This window comes from Pongo pygmaeus, chromosome 7 (assembly GCF_028885625.2).
Source record: "Pongo pygmaeus isolate AG05252 chromosome 7, NHGRI_mPonPyg2-v2.0_pri, whole genome shotgun sequence".
In the NCBI taxonomy this organism is placed as follows: domain Eukaryota; kingdom Metazoa; phylum Chordata; class Mammalia; order Primates; family Hominidae; genus Pongo; species Pongo pygmaeus.
Genome location: NC_072380.2, coordinates 85,211,135 through 85,238,376, shown reverse-complemented (window position 1 = coordinate 85,238,376; position 27,242 = coordinate 85,211,135). Strand labels below are relative to the sequence as shown.

The 27,242-nt window shown below is 42.7% G+C and overlaps 1 protein-coding gene across 1 annotated transcript in view; it reads left to right on the top strand.

The window, feature by feature from the left end:
• Positions 1 to 21,299, top strand: part of SBSPON (somatomedin B and thrombospondin type 1 domain containing) — a 32,353-nt gene extending 11,054 nt beyond the window's left edge. Inside the window, exons 2-5 of the mRNA XM_054499445.2 lie at positions 910 to 1,104; positions 10,527 to 10,617; positions 12,416 to 12,592; positions 15,256 to 21,299. Of these exons, the coding sequence (XP_054355420.1) occupies positions 910 to 1,104; positions 10,527 to 10,617; positions 12,416 to 12,592; positions 15,256 to 15,373 (581 nt within the window). The 3' untranslated portion in view covers positions 15,374 to 21,299. The remainder of the gene's footprint in view (positions 1 to 909; positions 1,105 to 10,526; positions 10,618 to 12,415; positions 12,593 to 15,255) is intronic.
• Positions 21,300 to 27,242: the final 5,943 nt, after the last annotated feature.

Here is a 27,242-nt window from a genome sequence, read left to right as displayed (position 1 = left end):
CATCTTCAGATTTGGTAAGTGGACTTCACAATCAAGGAAGGAGAATGGCTTTAGTTGTCTATGAGGGGAATCCCAATACATATTGCTGGACTCCAGGGAGCAGCCCAGTGCACGGCTGTCTGCTGAGAAACCAGCTGAGCCCCATGCCAACCAAATCGTGTGGAAAAGCATAGACCAACAGCACAAACAAGACTCCAGGGCCAGATTCTTGGCCTGACTCTGCCTCTTCATGCGTGACCGTGAATACTCTTTACCTCTCTGGGCCCTGGTGGCTCATCTCTAAACTCCAGCCCTCATAGTTCATGAGTCTACAAGCCATGGAGAAAGAAAATAGAGTAAACAGGAGAAGCTTAAAGTATAGGGGTCCCTGTGCATGGCCCTAAGCCCTGTTTCTTGTGAAGACACATTTGCTGAGAAGAATTGACCTGGGTAGGTGATGGGATTGGTGGGTGAAGTACATTTTCTTTTTTATACTTTTTTTTTTGTTTGTGTTGTCGATGATGAGAATGTCTTGTTATAATAAAAATGCTATGGGCAGGGGCAGATAAAGTTAATATCAAGGAAAAACAAAAGCAAATACCTGATCTCAGCCCAGGGAGTGTGAGAAATTCCCCTGAAAGCTTCCTTCTCATCTCCTTGGGTGTGTTTCCCTGGGTCAGACCCACATTTAGGATCCCAGGGTATCCAGCTGCTTCTAAGGGGTACCAGGTTATCAATTCACCATCAGGGTGGGCAGATGGAGTCAGTGTCAACTGGGACCTGCTGAGGCTTTGTGTGCGTCTCCTGATACAGGGCCTGGGGCCAGGCGAAGTTTACATGGGGCTAAACTCAGCTGTTTGTGTTGTCGGGAACAGCCTGGCAGCCTGGCAGGATTTACTCAGGTGAGCGTCCTATTGTGCTGTTTTTCAGCTCGCCCGTGCTTCGTGGGGGAATGGAGCCCCTGGAGTGGTTGTGCCGACCAGTGCAAGCCTACAACCCGTGTGCGGAGGCGCTCGGTGCAGCAGGAGCCTCAGAATGGCGGGGCGCCCTGCCCACCCCTGGAAGAGAGAGCCGGCTGCCTGGAGTACTCCACCCCGCAGGGCCAGGGCTGCGGGCACTCCTATGGTACTGATGTTTTCATGGTTGCTGCCTTTGTTATCTGTGATGACTTTTTGACCACTTCATCCCATAAAAGGCCATATGCTGTGCAGGGAAAGTTCCATGCACCACAGGGAGTGGGATGGGCCAGGCTGCCCAAAGTAGATAGGAAGCTCAGGAAATGCTTAATAAAGGAATTATGGCCAGCTGTGCAAACTACTCCCTTTCCCTCACTTCCCTTGGTGTGTTTTATAATCCGATGCCCCATTCTCATTGTGCATGGACTCAGTAATGAAATAAACCGCATGCTTGTGGTTTTGAGTGAACTCAATCAAGCTGGTGATAAAGGACTTTAGATAGGAGGATGACATTTCACACAGCACAGTAAGTGTCCAGGAAGTATAACGTTATTTCACCTTCCACTGCAATTCCTGTTTCATTATGCACACTAACACATGTGGGAAAATCGTGGAAAAATCACAGAATTCTAAACAATTATAAAGTGATTCTTTTATTATTATTATTATTTATTATTATTATTTTTGAGACAGAGTCTCGCTCTGTCACCCAGGCTGGAGGGCAGTGGCATGATCTCGGCTCACTGCAAGCTCCGCCTCCTGGGTTCACGCCATTCTTCTGCCTCAGCCTCCCAAGTAGCTGGGACTACAGGCACCTGCCACCATGCCCAGCTAAGTTTTTGTATTTTTTAGTAGAGACGGGGTTTCACTGTGTTAGCCAGGATGCTCTCAATCTCCTGACCTCGTGATCCGCCCACCTCAGCCTCCCAAAGTGCTGGGATTACAGGCATGAGCCACTGCACCCGGCCTTTTATTATTATTTTTAATGATTCGTTTTACCTGCCTCTCCTCTCAAGACTGGATTGGGGCTAATGTAATTTGAAAAGATCACTCTGGTTTTGGAGTGGCCAATGGAGGGGCCAGGAATTGGCTCATTAATGAGCCAGAGACCATACAAGGCTCACAGAGAAATAAATGAAAAAGCTGATGTGTTGATCTGCATTGAATCCAATAGGGCAAAACACTGACTTCTCAGGATAGCAAAAACCATATGTTTCTCATAGGAACGTGGAAATTTTATGTCAACACAATCCTTGTCAAGCCATTTTTTTCCTCCTTTTTTTCCACACACAAATATTTATTGAGAGTCTACTTGATGCCAGGTGCTGGGCTGGCGCTGGGGTCACAATGGTGAGAAAAGTTGATGTGGAGCCTGCTGTCAGGTAGACCACAGCCTAGTGAGAGGGGTGCAATCATCAGATAATCCAGGGAATTAATGGATTTACAGCTGCAGTAATTGGTGCAGCTGGTAGCAAACGAGTGAGAGGTGCAGGGAGCGCTCAGCGGGTGTAATTAGGTGATTCCCCTCAGTCTTGGAGGGGAAGGAGGAGGAGGGGCTTTCCTAGAAATAAGGTTGAGGTATGTAGAGCTGCCCAGGCAGGCAGACTAGTGTGGTTAAACCTGATGGCCAGGTGTAGAGGGTTTGAGGGATTTGGGAGCTGATCAAGGGAAAAGTCTATATCCATGAGAGGCAGTAGCACAGCGAACTTTACTGGGCAGTGCTTGCTTGGACAGGGCTGCATGAGAGGGGACGTCCTCACAGCATGAGACTGTTCAGGGGCTTATGGTGGGCTGGGGAGGAGGGCACAGCAACTACTGGGGGAGAGGGAGATTGGAAAGGGGCCTTAAATGTCAAGGTGAGGTCATCCAGCAGCACAGTGGGGAGTCTTTTGGTCAGAGACCTCAGAAGGGCAGCAGCATCTTGGGGTCTGATAACACAAGGCCTATCAGTGGCCAACAGATGCTGGGTATAGTTTCACAGGTGTGCAGGCAGGCAGGCCCTAAGTGGCTAAAAATCTGCCTGTTTGGCTATTTAAAAACAGTTGCATGTATAAAAAATTTGAGTTTTGTGCCAGCATGTTTGTGAGCTAAAGGGTCTCAGCGTAGGGTGAGGAATAAGCATCTTTGGCTCTTTTGTGTAACATGGGGGAGCACAAGGCCCGCATGCGATTGGCAAAGGAAGGTCGGCATGTGGGGCGCACAGAGAACACCCTATTTGGGATTCTGGGCTTTATCTTAAGAGCCATTGGGGTGTTCTTTGCCGGGGAGAAGATCACTCTGGTAGTGGAGTGGCAAATGGAGGGGCCAGAGTGTTGTTACCCCATTGATACGGCGGTCATATTAAGGTCACAGGGAGGTCATTCAGTGCTTCAGACGTGGTTGCTCACAGACACAGCCGTAGAACAAAATTACGCTCAGTCACTTTGCAGAGACACTACACAAACTGCTCGGGGAGGAAGACGCTGTAGGACATTATGGATGTTTTTGGTGGTTCTTAAAAGCTAGCGCCAACCTATCTGGAAAAGCAGCCCACCTACTCCTGTGCGGTGCCTGACTGCTAGAGGGTTACTTCAGCACATCGGGCTCTTCAGTGGTGCACCAGGCTGTCGCACTCCCCTTCCCAGCCCTGGGTCTCTACACCAGGACAATGCAGGAAGTTGTTAGAGACTGCGTCTTAACATATCTGTACTGAACAGCCTCCTTCCCTACTATCATAAAATAAAAGATGTCAGCTTGGGAAGAGAGGAGAAATCTCTACTTGAGGTAGGGCAGCTGGCATTTGCAGTCCTGACTTTGGTCCCCAGCATTCCCCTCCTGTTGGAGATGTCTTGGTAATGATTACTCCTGTCACAAGCTAGTTGGGGAAGACAGGACCCCTCCAACAACCCTGTCTGATGATTCCTAATGGGTGGTCCTGGACCGGCAGCATCAGGATCTGGTTCCTCAGCCCCACCCAGACCCATGGGCATAATCCCTGCATGTGGGCCCAGCACTCTGCATTCTAGCAAGGCTTCCAGGGGCTTCAGATGCTCACTGGAGTTTGAGAGCCACTGCTGTAGCCCAAGCGTGACAGATGCCCCTCTGTCATAGCTGGGTCACCTAAGCAGCACTTTCCTGAAGGCAGAAGTTCCCAAAGCGTATCCTCTTTTATTAGAATAGTTGTGCAAGAAAAGGGATTAGTAGGAAAATATGGGGTAAATCAGACAGTTTTCTCTACCAAAGAACTTTTCAGAGCCTTTATTATGTGGATCTGCATTTTCATTCTATAAGAGAGAGAGAGGATATGCAGTGTTTTCCCATAATTTGATTATATAATCCCCTTTTCTATGGAGCGTCCCACTAAAATCATTCATGTGCTGTGGAATGCTCTTTGAAAAATGATGGCTTACTAGAGGAAAACAAGAGGGACATGAGAGGCAATCACGTGAACATCCAATTTAGTGGATTCTCCATGGGCCCCAGGCCCTGTTTGGCTCCATGCACTATGCATTCACTTATGTGTTTCATTAACTTAACACTTACTGAGCACCTCCTGTGTGTGCCAGCACTGTGCTAGGTTTTAGAGTTCCAAACTTGATTAACAAACATATCACAGCTAAATAGAACTCACGGGGGTGAGCTCTGGGATAGAAGGAAACACAGGTTGGTGTGGGAGCATGGAGAAGTAGCCCACACTCAACCTGGAGGCTCTCATCCTGCTGCATGGTCACCTGTGTCCCTGTTACTGCCTCCCACCCCCACTAGACTTCCTGTTCGCAGATCAGGTGCCTTTGAGGCACGGCACACGAATCCCTCATGTTTGCATAGCAGAGAGATCTTATAGACATCATTGGTTCAGCCTTCATAGCAACCCCGTGAAGGAGTGTATTCATTTTCTACGGCTGCTTCTACAGATTACCCCAAACTTAGTGGCTTAAAACAACACAGATTAGGCCAGGTGTGCTGGCTCATGCCTGTAATCCCAGCACTTTGGGAGGTTGAGGCGAGTGGATCACCTGAGGTCAGGAGTTCGAGACCAGCCTGACCAACATGGTGAAACCCTATCTCTACTAAAAATAAAAAATTAGCTGGGTGTGGTGGCATATACCTGTAATCTCAGCTACTTGGGAAGCTGAGGCAGGAGAATTGCTTGAACCTAGGAGGCAGAGGTTGCTGTGAGCCAAGATTGTGCCATTGCACTCCAGCCTGGGCAACAAGAGTAAAACTCTGTCTCAAACAAAACAAAACAAAACAAAAAAACCCCACAGATTTATTATCTTACATTTCTGAAGATCAGAGTCTGACATGAGTTTCCCCGGCAAAAATGAAGGTGTCAGCCGGGCTACAGGCCTTTCTGGAGGCTCTAGGGGAGACTGCTCTTCCTTGCCTTTTCCACCTTCCAGAGGCTGCCCACATCCTTTCCTCACTGCCGCCGTCCTCCATCCTCATAGCTAGCAACAGTGCATTTCTCTGTGCCTTTCTTCCGTTGCCACATTTTTTTTTTTCTTTTCATATAAGATGGAGTCTCACCCTGTTGCCCAGGCTGGAGTGCAGTGGTGCGATCATGGCTCACTGCAACCTCTGCCTCCCAAGTTCAAGCAATTCTCCTGCCACAGCCTCCCGAGTAACTGGGATTACAGGCGCACGCCAACGCACCCAGCTAATTTTTGTATTTTTAGTAGAGATGGGGTTTCGCCATGCTGGCCAGGTTCTGACCAGCTCTTTCTTAGGATCCTGTGATTACATTGGGTCCACCTGGAAAACGAGGCTATGCTTCCTATTTTAAGGTCAGCTGAGCAGCAACCTTAATTCCACCTGTAACCTTAATTCCTTGTTCCCATGTAATATAACATATTCACAGGTTCTGGGGATCAGGACATGGACATTCTTTGGGGGCCACAATTCTGCCTCCACAGAGAGGTAGGACAGAATCATTATCCTTGGTTTACACCTGAGGACATTGGAGTTCTGAGAGGTGACAGCACCTGTGAAGGACTACTGGAACTAAAACCTGGATCTCCCGGCTCTAAGTCTTATGGGATTTTCCCATCTCAATAGTGTTTTGCTATTAACTGTCATCATTACAGCTAAAATTGTAATTACAGATTCTTGTAACTAAGTAGAAATATAAACGCCCGTGAAGCTAGTGAAGGAAACATGATCCCTGAAGCTCTCTTATTAATGATTGAGTAGCTATTTCCTTTTTCCTGTTTCATTTAATGCATACCATGATTATATTTTTATTATAAAGACAAATTTAAAAAGCCACATTACTAAATGTGTTGCACATCATTGACAATTGTTTATATATATATGTTTTCCTCCTAAAAGGAGATCAATGTGCATTATTATAAACCATATGCCTCTAGGTAGATATTATTTGTCAATTTTTCATTTTACTCTCTTCTGTACTATATCTACAGACCAGTGATCCCAGGCCTGCTTTTGTGACACCCCATTGTGTCAGAGGATGTTATGAAATTCTCAAAGCAAATTTAATTTACTTTCATGTTCAAAGTAAGTATATGCAATGCCCGGCTTTTAGAAGTGGAAGTTGTGGTAAAACCAAACAACGGTAGGCTGATAGAATGCCAGAAACATTGGCAAATCACCTGTGAACAAAGAATATACTGCACTTGAATACTGTTGCCAGGAAGGGGAACTTAGATTTATTGGGGGCCTTTGTCCCAGGGATGCTGGGTTACGTGCTTCCGCACATTAGCAGAAGTGGGGTGGGAGGCAAAAACAATTTCTAAGTTATTTCATTACTTAAGTAACGAAAATTGAATTTGGGGGGTGTATTAAAAAGTGGTGCTGGTTCTGGGACCTCCAGGCAGTCTGGCTCATGTGAGGAGAGGGACCTTGGCAATAGAATGTGCCACCACCAAGCCCAAGGCCTGGGGCCAGGACATGGAGGAGACAGCCCTGGGTACCTGGCTTGCTCTTAGGATGCACCCTAATCCCAAGAGCATGAAAGAAAGTCCTAAAAAACAGATGGGCCAAGCTTGGTGGCACATGCCTGTAATCCTAGCACTCCAGGAGGCCAAGGCACAAGGATTGCTTGGGCCCCAGAAGACCAGCCTGGGCAACAGAGTGAGACCCCGTCTCTACCACAAACAGAAAATGGAAAATAAAAATGAAAACCCCCAAGCCCTCAGAAGATAGCTTGTGTGCTGGGTCCTTGCTTAGTCACTTAATATTTATTTTCCCTTCATTTAACCTCGGTGAGCCTCAGTTTTCTGACGAATGAAATTGGTGTTAACACCCCTTTACAAAGTTTTTGTGAAGGTTGGTGACATATGATTTGAAATTACTTTGTAAATGAGCAGGCTATACACATACCAGGGGCCATGGTACCCAGAGGGTGACCCTGCACCCACTGTGTGCCCTCCCTGGCCCCCTACCTCTCTCATGTCCTGAGGTCACTCCAGATACAAGGGGCTAAAGGTTTTTCTTTTCCTTTCTTAAATCTGACTTCACATAGAGCATAATGATTCGTGACAGAAAGGAAAAATAAAGCCAAATTTAAATAATAAATGGGAAAGATGCTGCAAACAGTACTGGAACTTTGTCATCTGTGTTATTATAGAGGCAGTGGAGTGCCGCCCTGAGGAGTTTGATTTCAGAGATGTTGCCTGGCTGTGCTATATTTAGATGTGAGCCTTAAACACATTCCTTAACCTCTCTGTGCCACAATTTTCTCATCTGTGTAATGGGGAAATAATAGGATCTATCTCAAGAGGCTTGTGAGAATTAAATAAATTAATACATGAAAAGCGACTTAGAGTTGTCCCTGGAAACTTAGAAGTGCGTAATTGTTAGCTTTTATTTTTATTATTATAGAACCTTTTCCAAGAATTTTGTATCAGAAACTAGAGTCATATATTTATGTTTTCCTTCCACTTCATAGCCTGTTTTTCTGAGCTATACATTAAGTACCTTGCCTTTGAACTTTTGTAATGATATATGCAGTACAGATTTGATTACATAAATATCTGAGCTAAAGAATCCCAAAAAAATTACAGGTGGACTTGTGTAATGCTGCATGGATTTAGCAGTAAATTTATTCTTCACTTAGTGAAGAAACACGTGTGTCTGAAGAACAGAAATGAAAATATATGGGAGAACTAAAATCCTTTAGATGTTTGTGTTTCTGATAATTAGGTCTGAGAGAAACAGAGAGGGATCCTGATATACATGCACTCACTTGTTCGAATTCTGTCTGTAGATCTTAGAAATGCAAACGCTACGGTCACATTTAGAAAACAATTAAACATGTCAGTGCAGCAAAAAAGAGCCTCACAGGAGCAAGTGGCTACCCAGTATTGGGCAGCTGCTCTTGTTTTTTTTTTTTTTTTTTTTTTTTTTTGAGACAGTCTCACTCTGTTGCCCAGGCTGCGGTGCAGTGGTGTGATCTCGGCTCACTGCAGTCCCCGCCTCCTGGGTTCAAGTGATTTTCCCAGCCTCCCGAACAGATGGGTCTACAGCCGAATGCCACAAAATGTGGCTCATTTTTGTATAATTTTTAGTAGAGACAGGGTTTCACCATGTTGGCCAGGCTGGTCTTGATCTCCTGGCCTCAATTGATCTGCCTGCCTTGGCCTCCCAAAGTGCTGGGATTACAGGCATGAGCCACTATGCCTGGCCTTTTGTCTTAAATTCCCTACTAATACAAAAATAACTCCTCATTAAGAAAAGCTCAGGCCGGGCGCGGTGGCTCACGCCTGTAATCCCAGCACTTTGGGAGGCCGAGACGGGAGGATCACGAGGTCAGATCAAGACCATCCTGGCTAACACGGTGAAACCCCGCCTCTACTAAAAATACAAAAACAATTAGCCAGGTGTAGTGGTGGGCGCCTGTAGTCCCAGCTACTCGGGAGGCTGAGGCAGGAGAATGGTGTGAACCCCGGAGGCGGAGCTTGCAGTGAGCCGAGATGGCGCCACTGCACTCCAGCCTAGGCAACTGAGCGAGACTCTGTCTCAAAAAAAAAAAAAAAAAAAAAAGAAAAGCTCAAAAAGAGTTAAGGTTTGTCATCTTGGGATAGTAAAGAAACAAGTAAAATCAACATGTAGGCTTGAAGCATCTATTTTGCAACCAGTATCCTCACATTGTTGAGTTCATGTTGATGATGACTTTGGCATCTCACAAGTTGATATCAGCTTGTATCTACCCTTCCTGGAATCGCCCAGTTTTTGAAACAGAGGTAGGGAGGACTGCTGAGCCATCTTGGCTGCAAGGCTCAGTATAGGAACAGAAGACTACAGGGAAGTAGGGCCTGTGTGTCTTGGCTGCAAGCCCATGACCTCATTCATTCACTCACTGTCCCATTTATTCCTTGCACAAATATTTATTGAGTGTGTAAATGTGTGAAGCTATAGTGATGGACAAGGCAAAACCCTGCCTTCCTCAAGATGACAACAGAGTCAGTCCAGGAGACTGGAACCTATAGGTGTTATTATAGCAACAAGGTATAGAGGTAGAGAGGAGACACACAAACACAATAGAATTAAAGTGAGCAGAGGCAGGAGGAAGGATTCTTGGTGCCATTTTTTTTCTCTGACCCAAGAGCATCAGAGTTGGGGTAGGGTTGTGGGGAGGAAGAGGGAAAAGAAGGGGACCACTGAAGACTTCCTTTCCCTGAGCTGGTGTGGGGACAACGCTGTGCAGGCTGGCACTGGGCAGCCACACTGATACTATGTGGTGGGCAGAGCTTCCATGAACTTTTCCTGCTGTGGTTACCTGAGGCTTGGGGAAGACCCATCTTCTTTCCTCCTCTGCTTCTTCTGCCTTTTTCTTTTTGAGATGGAGTTTCACTCTTTTGCTCAGGCTGGAGCGTAGGGGCGCGATGTCGGCTCACTGAAACCTCTGCCTCCCGGGTTCAAGTGATTCTCCTGCCTCAGCCTCCTAAGTAGCTGGGATTACAGGCACTTGCCACCACGCCCAGCTAATTTTTGTATTTTTAGTAGAGACAGGGTTTTGCCATGTTGGCCAGGCTGATCTTGAACTCCTGACCTCAGGTGATCCATCCACTATGGCCTCCCACACTGCTGGGATTACAGGCATGAGCCAACGCGCTGGCTGCTTTTTTCCTTTCTCATTTTTTTCTCCCTTTGGTTGTCTGTTTTCTCTCCTTCCATCCCCTTTTACTCTCTTTTGTCTTCTCTCTCTTTCCTTCTTTCTTTGTTTCCTTTCTATTCTTTTATTATCTTCTTATTTTTCCCTTTCTTTCTCTATTTCTCTTCATTTCATTTCTAAAAACCTCCTCTTCTCTTCATAATCTCTATTATCTCACTTTTTCCCTTGTTCCCCTTCTCACCCCCATCTTCCTTTCCTTCTGGTTTTTCCTCCTGGCCCCTCTCCTTCCTCTCACACAGTTTTATTACTGCAGACAAATGTGCTTGTCAAAGGCCTGCAGGCCCCCTCCCTACCCATCTGTGTGCACACACATCTTTATCGAATTTGTAACTTGGCCTCATTTCACACCTTCATGGTGTGCCGTAGCCCTGTAAGTTTAGGAATGGAGACCCTTAGACAGGTACAAAACCAAAATTGGGAAACGATGCTCTGAGCACTTTGGCTCCCTGAATTCAACAGAAATCTCCCTTTTCCAGTTCCTGCCTTTATAACTACCTCTGCATTCAACAAGGAGAGAACACGACAAGCTACGTCTCCACACTGGTCTACACACACAGAGGATGCTGGGTAATTTCGTGTTTGTTTGTTTTTTTAAATCATGTTTTTCCAATTATATAGTCAAGTCAATGCAAGAGGGTCAACTTGGTTTATGTTTTCTTCTGTTACTTGCTCTTTGACTTTGGCTAAAATATGGACTCTTCATCAGAGTTGGGAAAATACTTGTCCCTTCCTGGTTTTTGTGGGGCTATAAAGATGTATCTACCTCTTAGGGCCAATCTCCAACAAGAAACAAACTATATACAAATGAGATTATTTTATGAGCTTATTTTATCAATCATACTAAGGATGCTTCTCTTACAGTCTTTATGGGACATTAGACTTCAGCACCACCTCTGTTTGGTGAATTTGAAGTGGTGACACACACTTCAACTCAGAGGTTTCTTACGGAAACCTATTGGCACAGGCGGGAAGTCACCTTCACGCTCAGCTGAAATCCATTCTTCTGCCGTCAGATAAGGGATACCAGACAGCTGCACGCTCAGGTCCCCACACTGCCCTCACTAGCATAAGACCTTGAACAACTTATTCCACCTCAGTTTTTTCTTCCTAAAAAATGAGACTGTTAATAACCTACCACATGAGGTTGGTATGAGCATTTAATGAGAAAATAACATTGAAGAGATGCCTGAGGCTGGGCCTGGTGGCTCATACCTGTAATCTCAGTGCCTTGGAAGGCTGGGGCAGGAGGATTGCTTGAGCCCAGGAGTTTGAGACCAGCCAGGGCAACATAGTGAGAACCCCATCTCTATGAAAAAAAAAAAATACTTTTTTAAAAAGAGATGTCTGGGCTTAGCTGTCTGAAATTGATTGAAGCCACATTGTAGGATTTCTTACCTCAATAACTAAAGATACTTGTTACCTTTAGTTACTAATTAGCTGTACCAATCATTCTTAAAGATCTTTAAAGCAGATTCTGCAAACACTTTCCATTTAACCTATTGCAAGTCATAATTGTATGGGTAAGAAACTAGCCCATGGAAATGAAAATGCAACAAGTTTCTGTTACAATACTCAGAGTTTTTACTGTGTCTTGTTTCCCTGAAGAATTGGAAAACTGCGCGGAAGTACAAATTTCTAAAATATTCCTCATGTCTGGATGTTCCCCTGGGCTTTCAGTGTCTAGTCACATATAATGTTAGAGTTTTCCACAGCTCAGTTTAAGGTGACACTAACTTCTGTCAGAAAAGTATGACTCAGCCTCCCACTTCTGCTTTCACCTGCGATGCCCAGTGTAACTGTGATGATTAACTTCAAGTCAAAACTCATCATCATTACTCCAGACCATGCAAGTGAGGTGGGTGGAGAGGGTGGGGAAGATCCCGGGTACTTTTGTGGAGCAGAACAGCAGAGATGCTGGCCTAGGTGTTAAGGGCTAGTCCTCCTGGGCTCACATTTTAGGGTTCTCAGGCTCAACCAAGTGCTTGTTCAATTTATAGAATTCCTTCAGATCAGCAAAATTATCAAGGGCTGGGTTTCTACAAAAACCTGGACTTCTGTGCACAATTTAGTGACCTGATTAGACAGGATACAGGATATCCAAACTTCTGCACATTTATATTGCCCAGAGAGCTCAATGATGGACTGAAAAAGGGCACAAAGGTTTTTTGTGATTATCAGTAGTATTTCACCATGCTTCAGGGAATGAGACACCTTAAAGGTGATTGACACGTAACTTGTGAAGATATACTCACTACCTGCTCCAGTTGGCCAAATGCCCTTGGAGGTGACAGGCTTCCTAAGACTTTCTACAGCGTTAGGCCACTGCTCATTACAGCAAGTGTCATTGTTACTTCTTTTGCTGTAGATACTGTATGGAGTTTAAGACAGAGTCCTTGACTCCTCACTGTGCTCTGGAAAACCGGCCCTTAACAAGATGGATGCAGTATCTCCGAGAGGGATACACGGTGTGTGTGGATTGTCAGCCTCCAGCTATGAACTCTGTGAGCCTTCGTTGTTCTGGAGATGGCCTGGACTCCGATGGGTAAGGAGGCAAATTAACTGAAGTACTTTTCTTGTCACTCATTGTGAGAAATCTGTCCTCTCCATGTCCGGACAGCTGACCAGTATGTAACATATCAAGGGATGACTGGGAAGTCAAAACAGTAGGTGAGGAGGACCATCCTTCTGGCACTGCCAGGGGCCAGGGCTCCAGTTCCCACTATGGAACCCATAGGCCCTATACACCAGCAGTGAATATGGGTCTATTTGGATATTGGGGGCTGGGAGTGGTGGCTCATGCCTGTAATCCCAGCACTTTGGGAGCCTGAGGCAGGTAGATTGCTTGAGCTCAGGAGTTGGGACCAGCCTGGGCAACATGGTAAAACCCCATGTCTACAAAAAATAAAAAATTAGCCTGGCATGGTGGCGCATGCCTGTAGTCTCAGCTACTGGGGAGGATCACTTGAGCCCAGGAGGCGGAGGTTGCAGTGATCCGAGATTGCACCACTGCACTCTGGTGTGGGTGATAGAGCCAGACTCTGTCTCCAGAAAAAAAAAAAAAAAGGGATATTGGAGTTTAGATCACATTCCCAAATGATCACCAAAAACCTGATCACTCCAAAGTGGTGCTCTGAAGATCACTAGAATCAGAATCTCGTGAGATGGAGATGTAAAATGCGCAGATTCCTGAGCCTCAATTCCAACTAACTGAATCACTCTTTGGAGGTGGATTTTTAAAAATGTCTTAGGTCAGGATCCAGAAAACTTTTTCTGTAAAGGGCCAGAGAGTAGATATTTTTGGCTTTGCAGGCTGTGTGGTCTCTGTGACAACTCCTCAACTCTGACTTTGTAGCAGGAAAACAGTCACAGACACTATGCAAACCTTGGATTTAACAAAACTTTATTTATGGACCCTAAAATTTGAATTTCATATAATTTTCATGTGTCACAAAATATCATTATTGTTTTGATTTTAACACTTTAAAACATAAAAATTATTCTTAACTCACAGTCCAGACACAAAGAAGGGGTAGGCTGGCTTTGGCCTCTACGGGGTCCTAGTTTGGGGACCCCTGCCCAGGTAATTCATACCCACGGTGAAGTTTCAGAACTGTTGCTCAATAGGGCTTCTTCATAAAACCCTGACTGAGACAGTGGTGGGGTCATCTCTGCAGTATAATAATCTTATATAAATCTGTAGATTTCTCTGAAATAATTGACTCTAAAAACATTTTACAGTCATGCACCTGTATCCCAGTTCTGCACTTATTTAGTGTTTAAATTTGATAACACTATACAAAACTAAAAGAAGAGTCAACTTCGTGCTGGGCAACTATTGGGCAAAGACTAATTTAGGTCACACATAGATGATGGTTTTCAGTATGTCAGGTGGAACTGGTAGAAATACAGATTAAAAGGCAAAATATGGGCCTTTCCAGTCAATTATTATTCCTGTAGAATGTTTTCATATTTAATAACTTGAATTTATGTTTATTAGTCACTAGTGCCTCATGGCCTTCATTGAGCACACCATATGAACAATAAAGTGGGTAAGGAATTTATATCAAATAGAAAATATTTACATAATATTTTTCTGAATACCTCATCCATGTTTTGATTTTAAATGAATTTATAATTTAATTTGTACCCATATAGTATTTAAACCCTGGCTGAGGTAGCAGTGACTTTAAAAATAATAATTTTAATAATCTGGCTTTGCTCTTTTCAGCTCTCTCATTGTTTTTTCATTATGAAATCAAAGAGTTGGAAAGCATGAAAAGAGATCATTTAGTTCAGACCTCCCAGTTTAAATACACATAGAACAGTCAGCCATTTTCCTTTATGCAGCACTTGTGCTCAGATAGAACGGGAAAAGCAAATACAGTAACCCCAAGTTACTCTGTCAACATGAGGGTGTCCTAAAGTAGCAATGAATTAAAACTTGCTTTGACAGAAACTAAACAAGGGAAACTCTGTTTGTGATCATTAAAAAAAAATTGGGGAACTGGGTGCAGTGGGCCATGTTTCTAATCCCAGCGTGAGCCAGGAGGCTGAAGCAGGAGGATCCCTTGCACACAGGAGTTTGAGACCAGCTTGGCAACACAGTTAAACTCCATCTCTACAAATAATTTTTCTTTATAAAAATTAGCCAGATGTGGTGGCATGCACCTGTGGACCCAGCCACCTTGGAGGCTGGGGTGGGAGGACCGCTTGAGCCCAAGAGTTCGAGGCTGCAGTGAGCCATGATTGAGCCACTGCACTGCAGCCTAAGTGGCAGAGGGAGACCTTGTCTCAAAAAAAAAAAAAAAAAAAAAGAGGAAGGAAGGAAGGAGATGAAGGAGATAAAAGAGTTTTCAAGTACCTTACAAATAATATATATATATATATTTTTTGAGACAGGGTTTCCCTCTGTCACCTAGGCTGAAGCGCAGCGGTGAGACCATGGCTCACTGCAGCCTCCAACTCCTGGGCTCAAGCAATCCTCCTATCCCAGCCTCCCAAGACCATAGGCCTGTGCCACTATGTCTGGCTAACTAGAAAAAAAAAAAAAATATATATATATATATATATATAGTAGAGATGGGGTCTCACTATATTGCTCAGGCTGTGATCAGTTTTTTTTTAACTCCGAGTTTTAATTCTGTAAATTAGACTTTTCTTTGGTATGCTTTTAGTGGAACTAACATTTTCGAAATATCGTTTCAGAAATCAGACTCTCCATTGGCAAGCAATTGGTAATCCTCGATGTCAAGGAACTTGGAAAAAAGTTCGGCGAGTAGACCAGTGTTCTTGTCCAGCTGTTCACAGTTTTATTTTTATATAGATGGTGATATAAATATTTCCAAATGCATTTGTAAACATGCTAATATTCTCAAGTCATGTTCAATGTTTCCTAAACCTTCAATTTTGGCCAAAGTCCCCAAACACATCATTGCCACACTCTGAAGTAGAGAAAGAAAATTTAGGGGCCAGTTCTCAAGGAACACAGGTCCTTTATTTTTATTTTAACTAAGTTGAAGACCCACTCAAAAAGCTCCTGTGGTTTTATGTTCTTGACCTTTCAACTGGAGTCCTCTCGTTCAGCAGGTAGCCCGTGAGACACAGAATACATGTGTTTGCTAGAGTAAAATTACTGTAACTCAGTCCAATTATTGGTGAGGGAAGTGTCATTTAAGGGGATCTATGTTTTGAATCTTGCAGTCTTTCTTTCTATTTTATAATCTTTTAAAAGTTTCTCACTTTAAAAAATGTATACAGGTATGCACACTCTACACATGTATTTCCATATATTTAATATTCCATAAATTCTGAAATAATTTCAAGCAAATTATCACAAATAATTTTTCCACAGGGCAAATTATTTAAAATTTTAGTAAGCATTCTGTAATGAAAAACCAACAGCTATACTAAAAACATTTTTTGAAGAAGAAATTTTTTTTTGTTTAAGTGAAAGGATCAAATGCTCATTCTAGGTCAATGGGAGTTCTTTTAAATGTTATAATTTTCATGAAGAGAAATGTTGGCACCATGAATGAAACAATTGCTTTCATTCCGAAAATTCTACCACCATTTGCATCTAAGATTATTTCCAAGGCTGAAAGCCTGAAGCTGAATAAAATAATCTTTCAGAGTCCAACTTCAAATTTAGTTGATGTAAGCTCACTATTTTTTTCCTACCACATGCATTTTCTAATGTTTGGGGTGGATGGTGTGTCGGTTATGGAAGGCACAGATGTCATTACAGGTGCCATGATCTCACACATACACAAGGAAATGTTAGTCTCCTTATTTTATGATTGGAGAATCAATGATCTAGAGGCAAAATGGCATGTTTAAGGACCTGGGATGACAAGTCATTCTGCAGTCAGCCACAGAGCCAAATTTGGACTCCTCATCCAGGACTCCGTGAAAAGCCTGACTTTGCCAAACACTGTGCTGGAAAAGCTAAGCCCCTTTCATTTTTGAAGTAAATTTTAAATTCAAGATATTTAGTTTAGAGAATTGAGTCTTGAGATGTAAACTACATGAGATTTCTTTGGTTTCAATTGAATAATATTCACTAACAAATGATTTACTAAAATACGTATTTCTTGGTCCTTATCATGTAATGACAGATTCACAACAGCAATAGAGATGGAAATTTCCCCAATAATTAATAACACCGAGAGTAGCAATATTTCTGACTGTATTTTCATTTGTCAAAGTTGTTTTTGTGGAAAATTAAATTCTTCAGAAATTAATAATAAAATATGTGAGTCTCATCAAGGCTAGCAACTTTAAGTCAGTATTAACATTTTCATACTGTTTCTAACATTTATAAAGCTAGATTTTTGAAGCTATGTCTGGGTAATTTCCAATGTTACTTAAAAGTTTTTATTTTTTTTTGAGAGTCTCGCTCTGTCGCCCAGGCTGGAGTGCAGTGGCCCGATCTCGGCTCATTGCAAGCTCCGCCTCCCGGGTTCACGCCATTCTTCTGCCTCAGCCTCCCAAGTAGCTGGGACTACAGGCGCCCGCCATCACGCCCGGCTAATTTTTTGTATTTTTTTTTAGTAGAGACAGGGTTTCACCGTGTTAGCCAGGGTGGTCTCGATCTCCTGACCTCGTGATCCACCCGCCTCGGCCTCCCAAAGTGCTGGGATTACAGGCGTGAGCCACTGCACCTGGCCTGTTACTTAAAATTTTTATACTAGTAAATAAACTTTTTGTTCACATTTATAAAAGCTCTGTATTTGACTAGAAAATAACCCAAATTTTCTGGACTAGTCAGAGAATGATAAAATTTCACCAAAAATAAAACAAAAAATCCTTCAGAATTGATAGGTATAGGTACAACGACTACTAATAGCAATAAAGCAATGGTCCATTTATAGTTCTGATATGTGCTGTAACATTTAACATAATTGAGTTGTATAAAATAAGCTTTTCACCTTATGCATTTAATTTTTGGTGGATGACCAGTAATTAATTTCTTATTGAAGTTAAATTTTTGTTTTTTCTATTCTTGATAAAATTTTATGGGCTAGGAGTTAACAGTTAAATAAGTTTTGAAAAGCTTGTTATTAATTTTAGCGAAGCTCAAGGGAAATAGTTCAGAACCGAAACATGTAGTCCAAGTGATGAATGAAAAACCAAAAGTTTTTATTTTCAAATTTAAAAATCAAAGTATATAAGACCTCTTGGCACTCTTTTTTAATAAGTACCTTAGTCTTAGGGCCCTATCCCCAGGCCTAAATCTAAAAAGATTTACGAACTCTAGAATCCCTTAATAGACTGATTTTCAAAAGTGCTCGTGGAAAAGAATTTGAACAAAAATAAATACAGCCACCAGGAAAGAAGGGAAAAGAAGCAAGGGATAATAGCCATTTTTGAAAAGAAAAGTGAAAAACAAGTGAAGGAAAAAAAGAATAGAAAAAGGAATAAGATGAACTATAATCATAGTATTATTTTTGGAGTTTTGCTTTGGTTTTTATTCGAGAATGTTACAATTAAGCATAAACCGCAACAGCAATAATTTAAAGTGGTTATCATCTGGCATAAAAATTTGAGTTATATCTTTTCTAGATACGCACAAAAATGATGTTAATAAAACTGGTTCCTGCCCTCTAAGAATATTCTAGTGAAGGTTCATACAAACAACCACAAGTTGGCTTAGAAAACAAAGACCTGGGCCTTCTGAGGTCCAAGCAATCAGACAAAGAGCACTGTGAGGGAGGTCACACTCTAGGTCAGGGTGACAGACAGACACACGTTTACCCTCTCTGCTTCCTCAGACCCCACTGAAGAGACACGATTCACAGAAGAGAATAAGTCCACAGCAGATGAGAAGTGAGGTGGGCAGAATCAGCCCGCAGAGTTTGAATAATTTTTTTTAAGATTGAAAGCAAATGATAACCTACTGATAGATGAACCAGAATAAAGGGGCCATATCCTTTAACACGGGTACAGAAGAAGCTGGAATCAGAGATGAGAGCCATTCTTGGTGGGGCAGTCCCACCAAGTACCGAAGGATGAATAAAAAGACTCTCAGCCCTAGAGACAAATTTGTGAAATTAAAAATGAAGGATAAAGAAAAGACCATAAAACCTTCCAGGGAGAGAACAACAGATTACCTGTAAAGGAACAGGAGTCCACATGAAGACAGCACTGTTCTCATCAGCATCAGTGCATGCTTAACATCTAACAGAAGAAAGCCTCCAAGCTCTGAGGGAAAATGAATGTGAAAGTAACATTCGATAGCAGCCATCACTATCACTAATAAAGTGTGAAAGCAACATACAGACTTTTAAAGGCACAAGGATTGGAAGCTTTATTAAAAGGTCCTAAGCAGGACATTCTTTTTTCCGGTTAAACATGGCAGGTTGGACACATATATTTATGTCCCAATTCCCAATAAAATTACAGTTAAGGGATTTTCAAAGCCATCCCCCTACCAAAACAACAACAAAGCCCATATATAACGAGGAGTTCAAGAGAGAAAATGCAGAAGAGATGGCCACATTTCAGGACCAGAAAAGAAGATGGCTACTAAAATCGGAGGAGAAAGCCAAACACCTAGATCTACGGGCGAATTTGAGTAAGCAAGGTAATTTCTAGCACTCTGGAAAGGCTCTGGAACTGAAGGTTCCAGGTATTTCCTTCAATGGAATGAATGGCTGATGGTTGGTCTAAGAAGTCAGAGCCTTAGATTCCCTCCCCCATGCTGCAGGTCAACAGCCTGACAGAAGGTTCAGTCTATGGAGGACACAAGTCACAAGGACTGAGAATGAAGCCTGAATGAACGTCTCTGTTCTGACTGGTGACCCCTGGTTCCCTTTTCCATGTGCTCTGAGAATATTGCAAGCAGGGATAGATATGCCCCTCCTTCACTCCCTCACTGCCACTCTCATCCCTACACACCAGTTTGTTAGATTCCTCTCTGAGGAAGTGGATTATCCAAGAGAAATGACAATAGGTGTTGACAGTTGAGGATCCCCTAATGAAAGAGCCATGTCTCTGTCTAATCACTACAGGCATATCGCTACCTGGATGTCTTTGTTCAGGCTGCTATATGAAAAAAAAAATACCACAGTTTGGGTGGTTTAAAAAACAAACATTTATTTCTCTCAGCTCTGGAGGCTGGAAAGTCCAAGATGAAGGTACCAGTAGATCTGATGTCCGGTGAGGGCCCTCTCCTTGGTCTTGCTGTCTTCACATAGCAGGGAGAGAGACAGAGGGAGAGAAAGAGAAAGAGAGAGAAGAGAGAGAGATGGGACAGGAGAGAGAAAAAGGGGAGCAAGCGGGGAAAGCTTTTTCATGTCCCTTCTTATAAGGGCACTAATTTTATCATCAGGGCTCTATCCTCATGACTTAATTACCTCCCGAAGGCCCATCTCCAACTCCAAGTTCCATCATAATTGAGATAAAGGTTTGAACATATGAATTTTGCGGGGACACAACCATGCAGCTCATAACATTTGACATGTCCTATCAGTGCTCACAGAACTTGAATCAGCTTTTTAATTTTTTAAGTATTACTTCTTTATTTAGAGATAGTAACTTGCTATGTTGTCCAGGTTGGTCTCAAACTCCTGGACTCAAGTGATAAACTCCTGGACTCAAGTGATCCTCCCACCTCAGCCTCCCATGTCACTGGGATTATAGACATGAACCACCTCATCTGGTTTCAATCAACTTTTTTGTTCTTACCCATAAATATAAATGGACAGCACAGGACAACCAGACATTTGAGAAAAACCACTAACAAGAGCAACCAAAATTAAACATGAACAAACAAGCAATATAACAAAACTCAGAGGAAATAAATCATTGATCGCTACCAGGAACAGAACAGATTAAATGATAAATCATGGAATAAGGACAGGATGCTCTAAAAAAGGAATATTTAAAGCTCTTGAAGATTAAGAAGTTTGATAGTCATATATAAATGTTATGAAAATTTATAACATAAAGCTTAATGCCATTTTCTCCAGAAAGTAAACAAACAAATTAAAGAGACAGAAATTAGGAGATAAAATATAAGGACATTTGAGAATCAGTCAAAGAGATACAACACCTGAATAATGGGAGCACGGCAAAGCCTATGAGTGCCAGGCTCCTTAGTTTACAAAGAAAGGCTGGCCCAGTACGGTGGCTCACACCTATAATCCCAGCACACTGGGAGGCCAACGTGGGTGGATCACTTAAGCCCAGGAACTTGAGACCAGCCTGGGCAACATGGCGAGGGCTCTGTCTCTGCAAAAGTTTTTTTTTTTTCTTTTTATTATACTTTAAGTTCTAGGGTACATGTGCACAATGTGCAGGTTTGTTACATATGTATACATGTGCCATGTTGGTTTGCTGCACCCCTTAACTTGTCATTTACATTAAGTATTTCTCCTAATGCTATCCCTCCCCGCTCCCCCCACCCCATGACAGGCCCCAGTGTGTGATGTTCCCCGACCTGGGTCCAAGTGTTCTCATTGTTCAATTCCCACCTATGAGTGAGAACATGCAGTGTTTGGTTTTCTGTCCTTCGGATAGTTTGCTCAGAATGATGGTTTCCAGCTTCATCCATGTCTCTACAAAGGACATGAACTCATCCTTTTTTATGGCTGCATAGTATTCCATGGTGTATATGTGCCACATTTTCTTAATCCAGTCTATCATTGATGGACATTTGGGTTGGTTCCAAGTCTTTGCTATTGTGAATAGTGCTGCAATAAACATACGTGTGCATGTGTCTTTATAGCAGCATGATTTGTAATCCTTTGGATATATACTCAGTAATGGGATCACCGCATCAAATGGTATTTCTAGTTTTAGATCCTTGAGGAATCACCACACTGTCTTCCACAATGGTTGAACTAGTTTACAGTTCCACCAACAGTGTAAAAATGTTCCTATTTCTCCACATCCTCTCCAGCACCTGTTGTTTCCTGACTTTTTAATGATCGCCATTCTAACTGGTGTGAGATGGTATCTCATTGTGGTTTTGATTTGCATTTTTCTGATGGCCAGTGATGATGAGCATTTTTTTCATGTGTCTGTTGGCTGCATAAATGTCTTCCTTTGAGAAGTGTCTGTTCATATCCTTTGCCCACTTTTTGATGGGGTTGTTTGATTTTTTTTTTTGGTAAATTTGTTTAAGTTCTTTGTAGATTCTGGATATTAGCTCTTTGTCAGATGGGTAGATGACAAAAATTTTCTCCCATTCTGTAGGTTGCCTGTTCACTCTGATGGTAGTTTCTTCTGCTGTGCAGAAGCTCTTGAGTTTAATTAGATCCCATTTGTCTATTTTGGCTTTTGTTGCCATTGCTTTGGTGTTTTAGTCATGAAGTCCTTGCCCATGCCTATGTCCTGAATGGTATTGCCTAGGTTTTCTTCTAGGGTTTTTATGGTTTTAGATCTAACATTTAATTCTTTAATCCATCTTGAATTAATTTTTATATACAGTGTAAGGAAGGGATCCAGTTTTAGCTTTCTACTAATGGCTAGCCAGTTTTCCCAGCACCATTTATTAAATAGGGAATCCTTTCCCCATTGCTTCTTTTTGTCAGGTTTGTCAAAGATCAGATGGTTGTAGATGTGTGGTACATCTGTACATCTGTAGATGTGTGGTAGATGTGAGGCCTCTGTTCTGTTCCATTGGTCTGTATCTCTCTTTTGGTATCAGTACCATGCTGTTTTGGTTACTGTAGCCTTGTAGTATAGTTTGAAGTCAGGTAGCATGATGCCTCCAGCTTTGTTCTTTTTGCTTAGGATTGTCTTGGCAATGTGGGCTTTTTTTTTGGCTCCATATGAACTTTAAAGTAGTTTTTTCCAATTCTGTGAAGAAAGCCATTGGTAGCTTGATGGGGATGGCATTGAATCTATAAATTACCTTGGGGAGTATGGCCGTTTTCACAATACTGATTCTTCCTATCCATGAGCATGGAATGTTCTTCCATTTGTTTGTGTCCTCTTTTATTTCACTGAGCAGTGGTTTGAGGTTCACCTTAAGAGGTCCTTCACATCCCTTGTAAGTTGGATTCCTAAGTATTTTATTTTCTTTGTAGCAATTGTGAATGGGAGTTCACTCATGATTTGGCTGTTTGTCTGTTATTGGTGTATAGGGATGCTTGTGATTTTTGCACATTGATCTTGTATCCTGAGACTTTGCTGAAGTTGCTCATCAGCTTAAGGAGATTTTGGGCTGAGATGATGGGGTTTTCTAAATATACAATCATGTCATCTGCAAACAGGGACAACTTGACTTCTTCTTTTCCTAATTGAATACCGTTTATTTCTTTCTCTTACCTGATTGCACTGGCCAGAACTTCCAACACTATGTTGAATAGGAGTGCTGAGAGAGGGCATCCCTGTCTTGTGCCAGTTTTCAAAGGGAATGCTTCCAGTTTTTGCCCATTCAGTATGATATTGGTTGTGGATTTGCCATAAATAGCCCTTATTATTTTGAGATACATTCCATCAATACCTAGCTTATTGAGAGTTTTCAGCACGAAGTGCTGTTGAATTTTGTCAAAGGCATTTTCTCCATCTATTGAGATAATCAAGTGATTTTTGTCTTTGGCTCTGTTTATGTGATGGATTATGTCTACTGATTTGCATATGTTGAACCAGCCTTGCATCCCAGGGATGAAGCCCACTTGATCATGGTGGATAAGCTTTTAGATGTGCTGTTGGATTTGGTTTGCCAGTATTTTATTAGGATTTTTGCATCAATGTTCATCAGGGATATTGGTCTAAAATTCTCTTTTTTTGTTGTGTCTCTGCCTGGCTTTGGTATCAGGATGATGCTGGCCTCATAAAATGAGTTAGGGAGGATTCCCTCTTTTTCTATTGATTGGAATAGTTTCAGAAGGAATGGTACCAGCTCATCTTTGTACCTCTGGTAGAATTCGGCTGTGAATCCATCTGGTACTGGACTTTTTTTGGTTGGTAGGCTATTAATTATTGCCTCAATTTCAGAGCCCGTTATCGGTCTATTCAGGGATTCAACTTCTTCCTGGTTTAGTCGTGGGAAGGTGTATATGTCCAGGAATTTATCCATTTCTTCTAGATTTTCTAGTTCATTTGTGCAGAGGTGTTTATAGTATTCTCTGATGGTAGTCTGTTGTTCTGTGGGATCGGTGGTGATATCCCCTTTATCATTTTTTATTGCGTCTAGTTGATTCTTCTCTCTTTTCTTCTTTATTAGTCTTGCTAGTGGTCTATCAATTTTGTTTTTTTTTTTTTTCAAAAAACCAGCTCCTGGATTCATTGATTTTTTGAAGGGTTTTTTGTGTCTCTATCTCCTTCAGTTCTGCTCTGATCTTAGTTATTTCTTGCCTTCTTCTAGCTTTTGAATTTGTTTGCTCTTGCTTCTCTAATTCTTTTAATTGTGATGTTAGGGTTTCAATTTTAGATCTTTCCTGCTTTCTCTTGTGGGCATTTAGTGCTATAAATTTCCCTCTATACACTGCTTTAAATGTGTCCCAGAGATTCTGGTATGTTTTGTCTTTGTTCTCAGTGGTTTCAAAGAACATCTTTATTTCTACCTTCATTTAGTTATCTACCCAGTAGTCATTCAGGAGCAGGTTGTTCAGTTTTCATGTAGTTGTGCAGTTTTGAGTGAGTATCTGAATCCTGAGTTCTAATTTGACTGCACTGTGGTCTGAGAGACAGTTTGTTGTGATTTCTGTTCTTTTACATTTGCTGAGGAGTGCTTTACTTCCAACTACATGGTCAATTTTGGAATAAGTGTGATGTGGTGCCGAGAAGAATGTACATTCTGTTGATGTGGGGTGGAGAGTTCTGTAGATGTCTATTAGGTCTTCTTGTTGTAGAGCTGAGTTCAAGTCCTGGATATCCTTGTTAACCTTCTGTCTCGTTGATCTGTCTAATATTGACAGTGGGGTGTTAAAGTCTCTCATTATTATTGTGTGGGAGTCTAAGTCTCTTTGTAGGTCTCTGAGAGCTTGCTTTATGAATCTGGGTGCTCCTCTATTGGGTGCATATATATTTAGGATAGTTAGCTGTTCTTGTTGAATTGATCCCTTTACCATTGTGTAATGGCCTTCTTTGTCTCTTTTGATCTTTGTTGGTTTAAAGTCTGTTTTATCAGAGACTAGGATTGCAACCCCTGCTTTTTTTGCCTTTCCATTTGCTTGGCAAATCTTCCTCCATCCCTTTATTTTGAGCCTATGTGTGTCTCTGCACATGAGATGTGTCTCCTGAATACAGCACACTGATGGCTCTTGACTCTTTATCCAATTTGCCAGTCTGTGTCTTTTAATTGGGGCATTTAGCCCATTTACATTTAAGGTTAGTATTGTTATGTGTGAATCTGATCCTGTCATTATGATGTTAGCTAGTTATTTTGCACATTAGTTGATACAGTTTCTTCCTAGCCTTGATGGTCTTCACAATTTAGCATGTTTTTGCAGTGGCTGGTACTGGTTGTTTCTTCCCATGTTTAATGCTTCCTTCAGGAGCTCTTGTAAGGCAGGCCTGGTGGTGACAAAATCTCTCAGCATTTGCTTGTCTGTAAAGGATTTTATTTGTCTTCACTTATGAAGCTTAGTTTGGCTGAATATGAAATTCTGGGTTGAAGATTCTTTTCTTTAAGAATGTTGAATATTGGCCCCCACTCTCTTCTGGCTTGTAGAGTTTCTGCTGAGAGATCAGCTGTTAGTCTGATGGGCTTCCCTTTGTGGGTAACCCTACCTTTCTCTCTGGCTGCCCTTAACATTTTTTCCTTCATTTCAACCTTGGTGAATCTGACAATTATGTGTCTCGGGGTTGCTCTTCTTGAGGAGTATCTTTGGTGTTCTCTGTCATTCCAAATTTGAATGTTGGCTTGCCTTGCTAGGTTGGGGAAGTTCTCCTGGATAATACCCTGAAAAGTGTTTTCCAACTTGGTTCCATTCTCCTTGTCACTTTCAGGTACACCAATCAAACGTAGATTTGGTCTTTTCACATAGTCCCATATTTCTTGGAGGCTTTGTTCATTCCTTTTTACTCTTTTTTTCTCTAAACTTCTCGCTTTATTTCATTAGTTTAATCTTTAATCACTGATACCCTTTCTTCCACTTGATCAAATCGGCTACTGAAGCTTGTGCATGCGTCATAGTTCTTGTGCCATGGTTTTCAGCTCCATCAGGTCATTTAAGGTCTTCTCTACACTGTTTATTCTAGTTTGCCATTCGTCTAATCTTTCTTCAAGGTTTTTAGCTTTCTTGCGATGGGTTCAAACATCCTCCTTTGGCTCAGATAAGTTTGTTATTACCAAACTTCTGAAGCCTACTTCTGTCAACTTGTCAATGTCATTCTCCGTCCAGCTTTGTTCCATTGCTGGCGAGGAGCTGCGATCCTTTGGAGGAGAAGAGATGCTCTGGTTTTTAGAATTTTCAGCTTTTCTGCTCTGGTTTCTCCCTATCTTTGTGGTTTTATCTACCTTTGGTCTTTGATGATGGTGACCTACAGATGGGGTTTTGGTGTGGATGTCCTTTTTGTTGATGTTGATGCTATTCCTTCCGTTTGTTAGTTTTCCTTCTAACAGTCAGGTCCCTCAGCTGCACGTCTACTGGAGTTTGCTGGAGGTCCAATCCAGATCCTGTTTGCCTGGGTATTACCAGCAGAGGCTGCAGAACAGCAAATATTGCAGAACAGCAAATATTGCTGCCTGATCCTTCCTCTGGAAGCTTCGTCCCAGAGAGGTACCCGCCTGTATGAGGTGTCAGTTGGCCTCTACTGGGAGGTGTCTCCCAGTTAGGCTACACGGGGGTCAGGGACCCACTTGAGGAGGCAGTCTGTCCAGTTCTCAGAGCTTAAACACCGTGTTGTGAGAACCACTGCTCTCTTCAGAGCTGTCAGACAAAGATGTTTAAGACTGCAGAGGTTTAGGCCGAGGTGGGCAGATCATGAGGTCAGGAGATAGAGACCATCCTGGCTAACATGGTGAAACCCCGTCTCTACTAAAAATACAAAAAATTAGCCAGGTGTGGTGGCAGGCGCCTGTAGTCCCAGCTACTCGGGAGGCTGAGGCAGCAGCATGACATGAACTCAGGAGGTGGAGCTGGCAGTGAGCTGAGGTTGCCCCACTGCATCCAGCCTGGACAACAGAGCGAGACTGTCTCAAAAAAAAAAAAAAAAAAGACTGCAGAGGTTTCTGCTGCCTTTTGTTCAGCTATGCCCTGCCCTCAGTGGTGGAGTCTACAGAGGCAGGCAGGCCTTGGTGAGCTGTGGTGGGCTCCACCAAGTTGGAGCTTCCCAGCCACTTTGTTTACTTACTCAAGCCTCAGCAATGGCAGACGCCCCTCCCCCAGCCAGGTTGCCACCTTGCAGTTCGATCTGAGACTGCTGTGCTAGCAGTGTGCAAGGCTCCGTGGGTGTGGGACCCACTGAGCCAGGTGTGGGATATAATCTCCTGGTGTGCCGTTTGCTAAGACCATTGGAAAAGCCCAGTATTTGGGCGGCAGTGTCCTGATTTTCCAGGTACAGTCTGTCACGGCTTCCCTTGGCTAGGAAAGGGAAATTCCCCAACCCCTTGCACTTCCCGGGTGAGGTGATGCCCCACACTGCTTCGGCTCGCCCGCCATGGGCTGCACCCACTGTCCAACCAGTCCCAATGAAATGAACCAGGTACCTCAGTAGGAAATGCAGAAATCACCGGTCTTCTACGTCAATCACGCTAGGAGCTGCAGACCAGAGCTGTTCCTATTCGTCCATCTTGG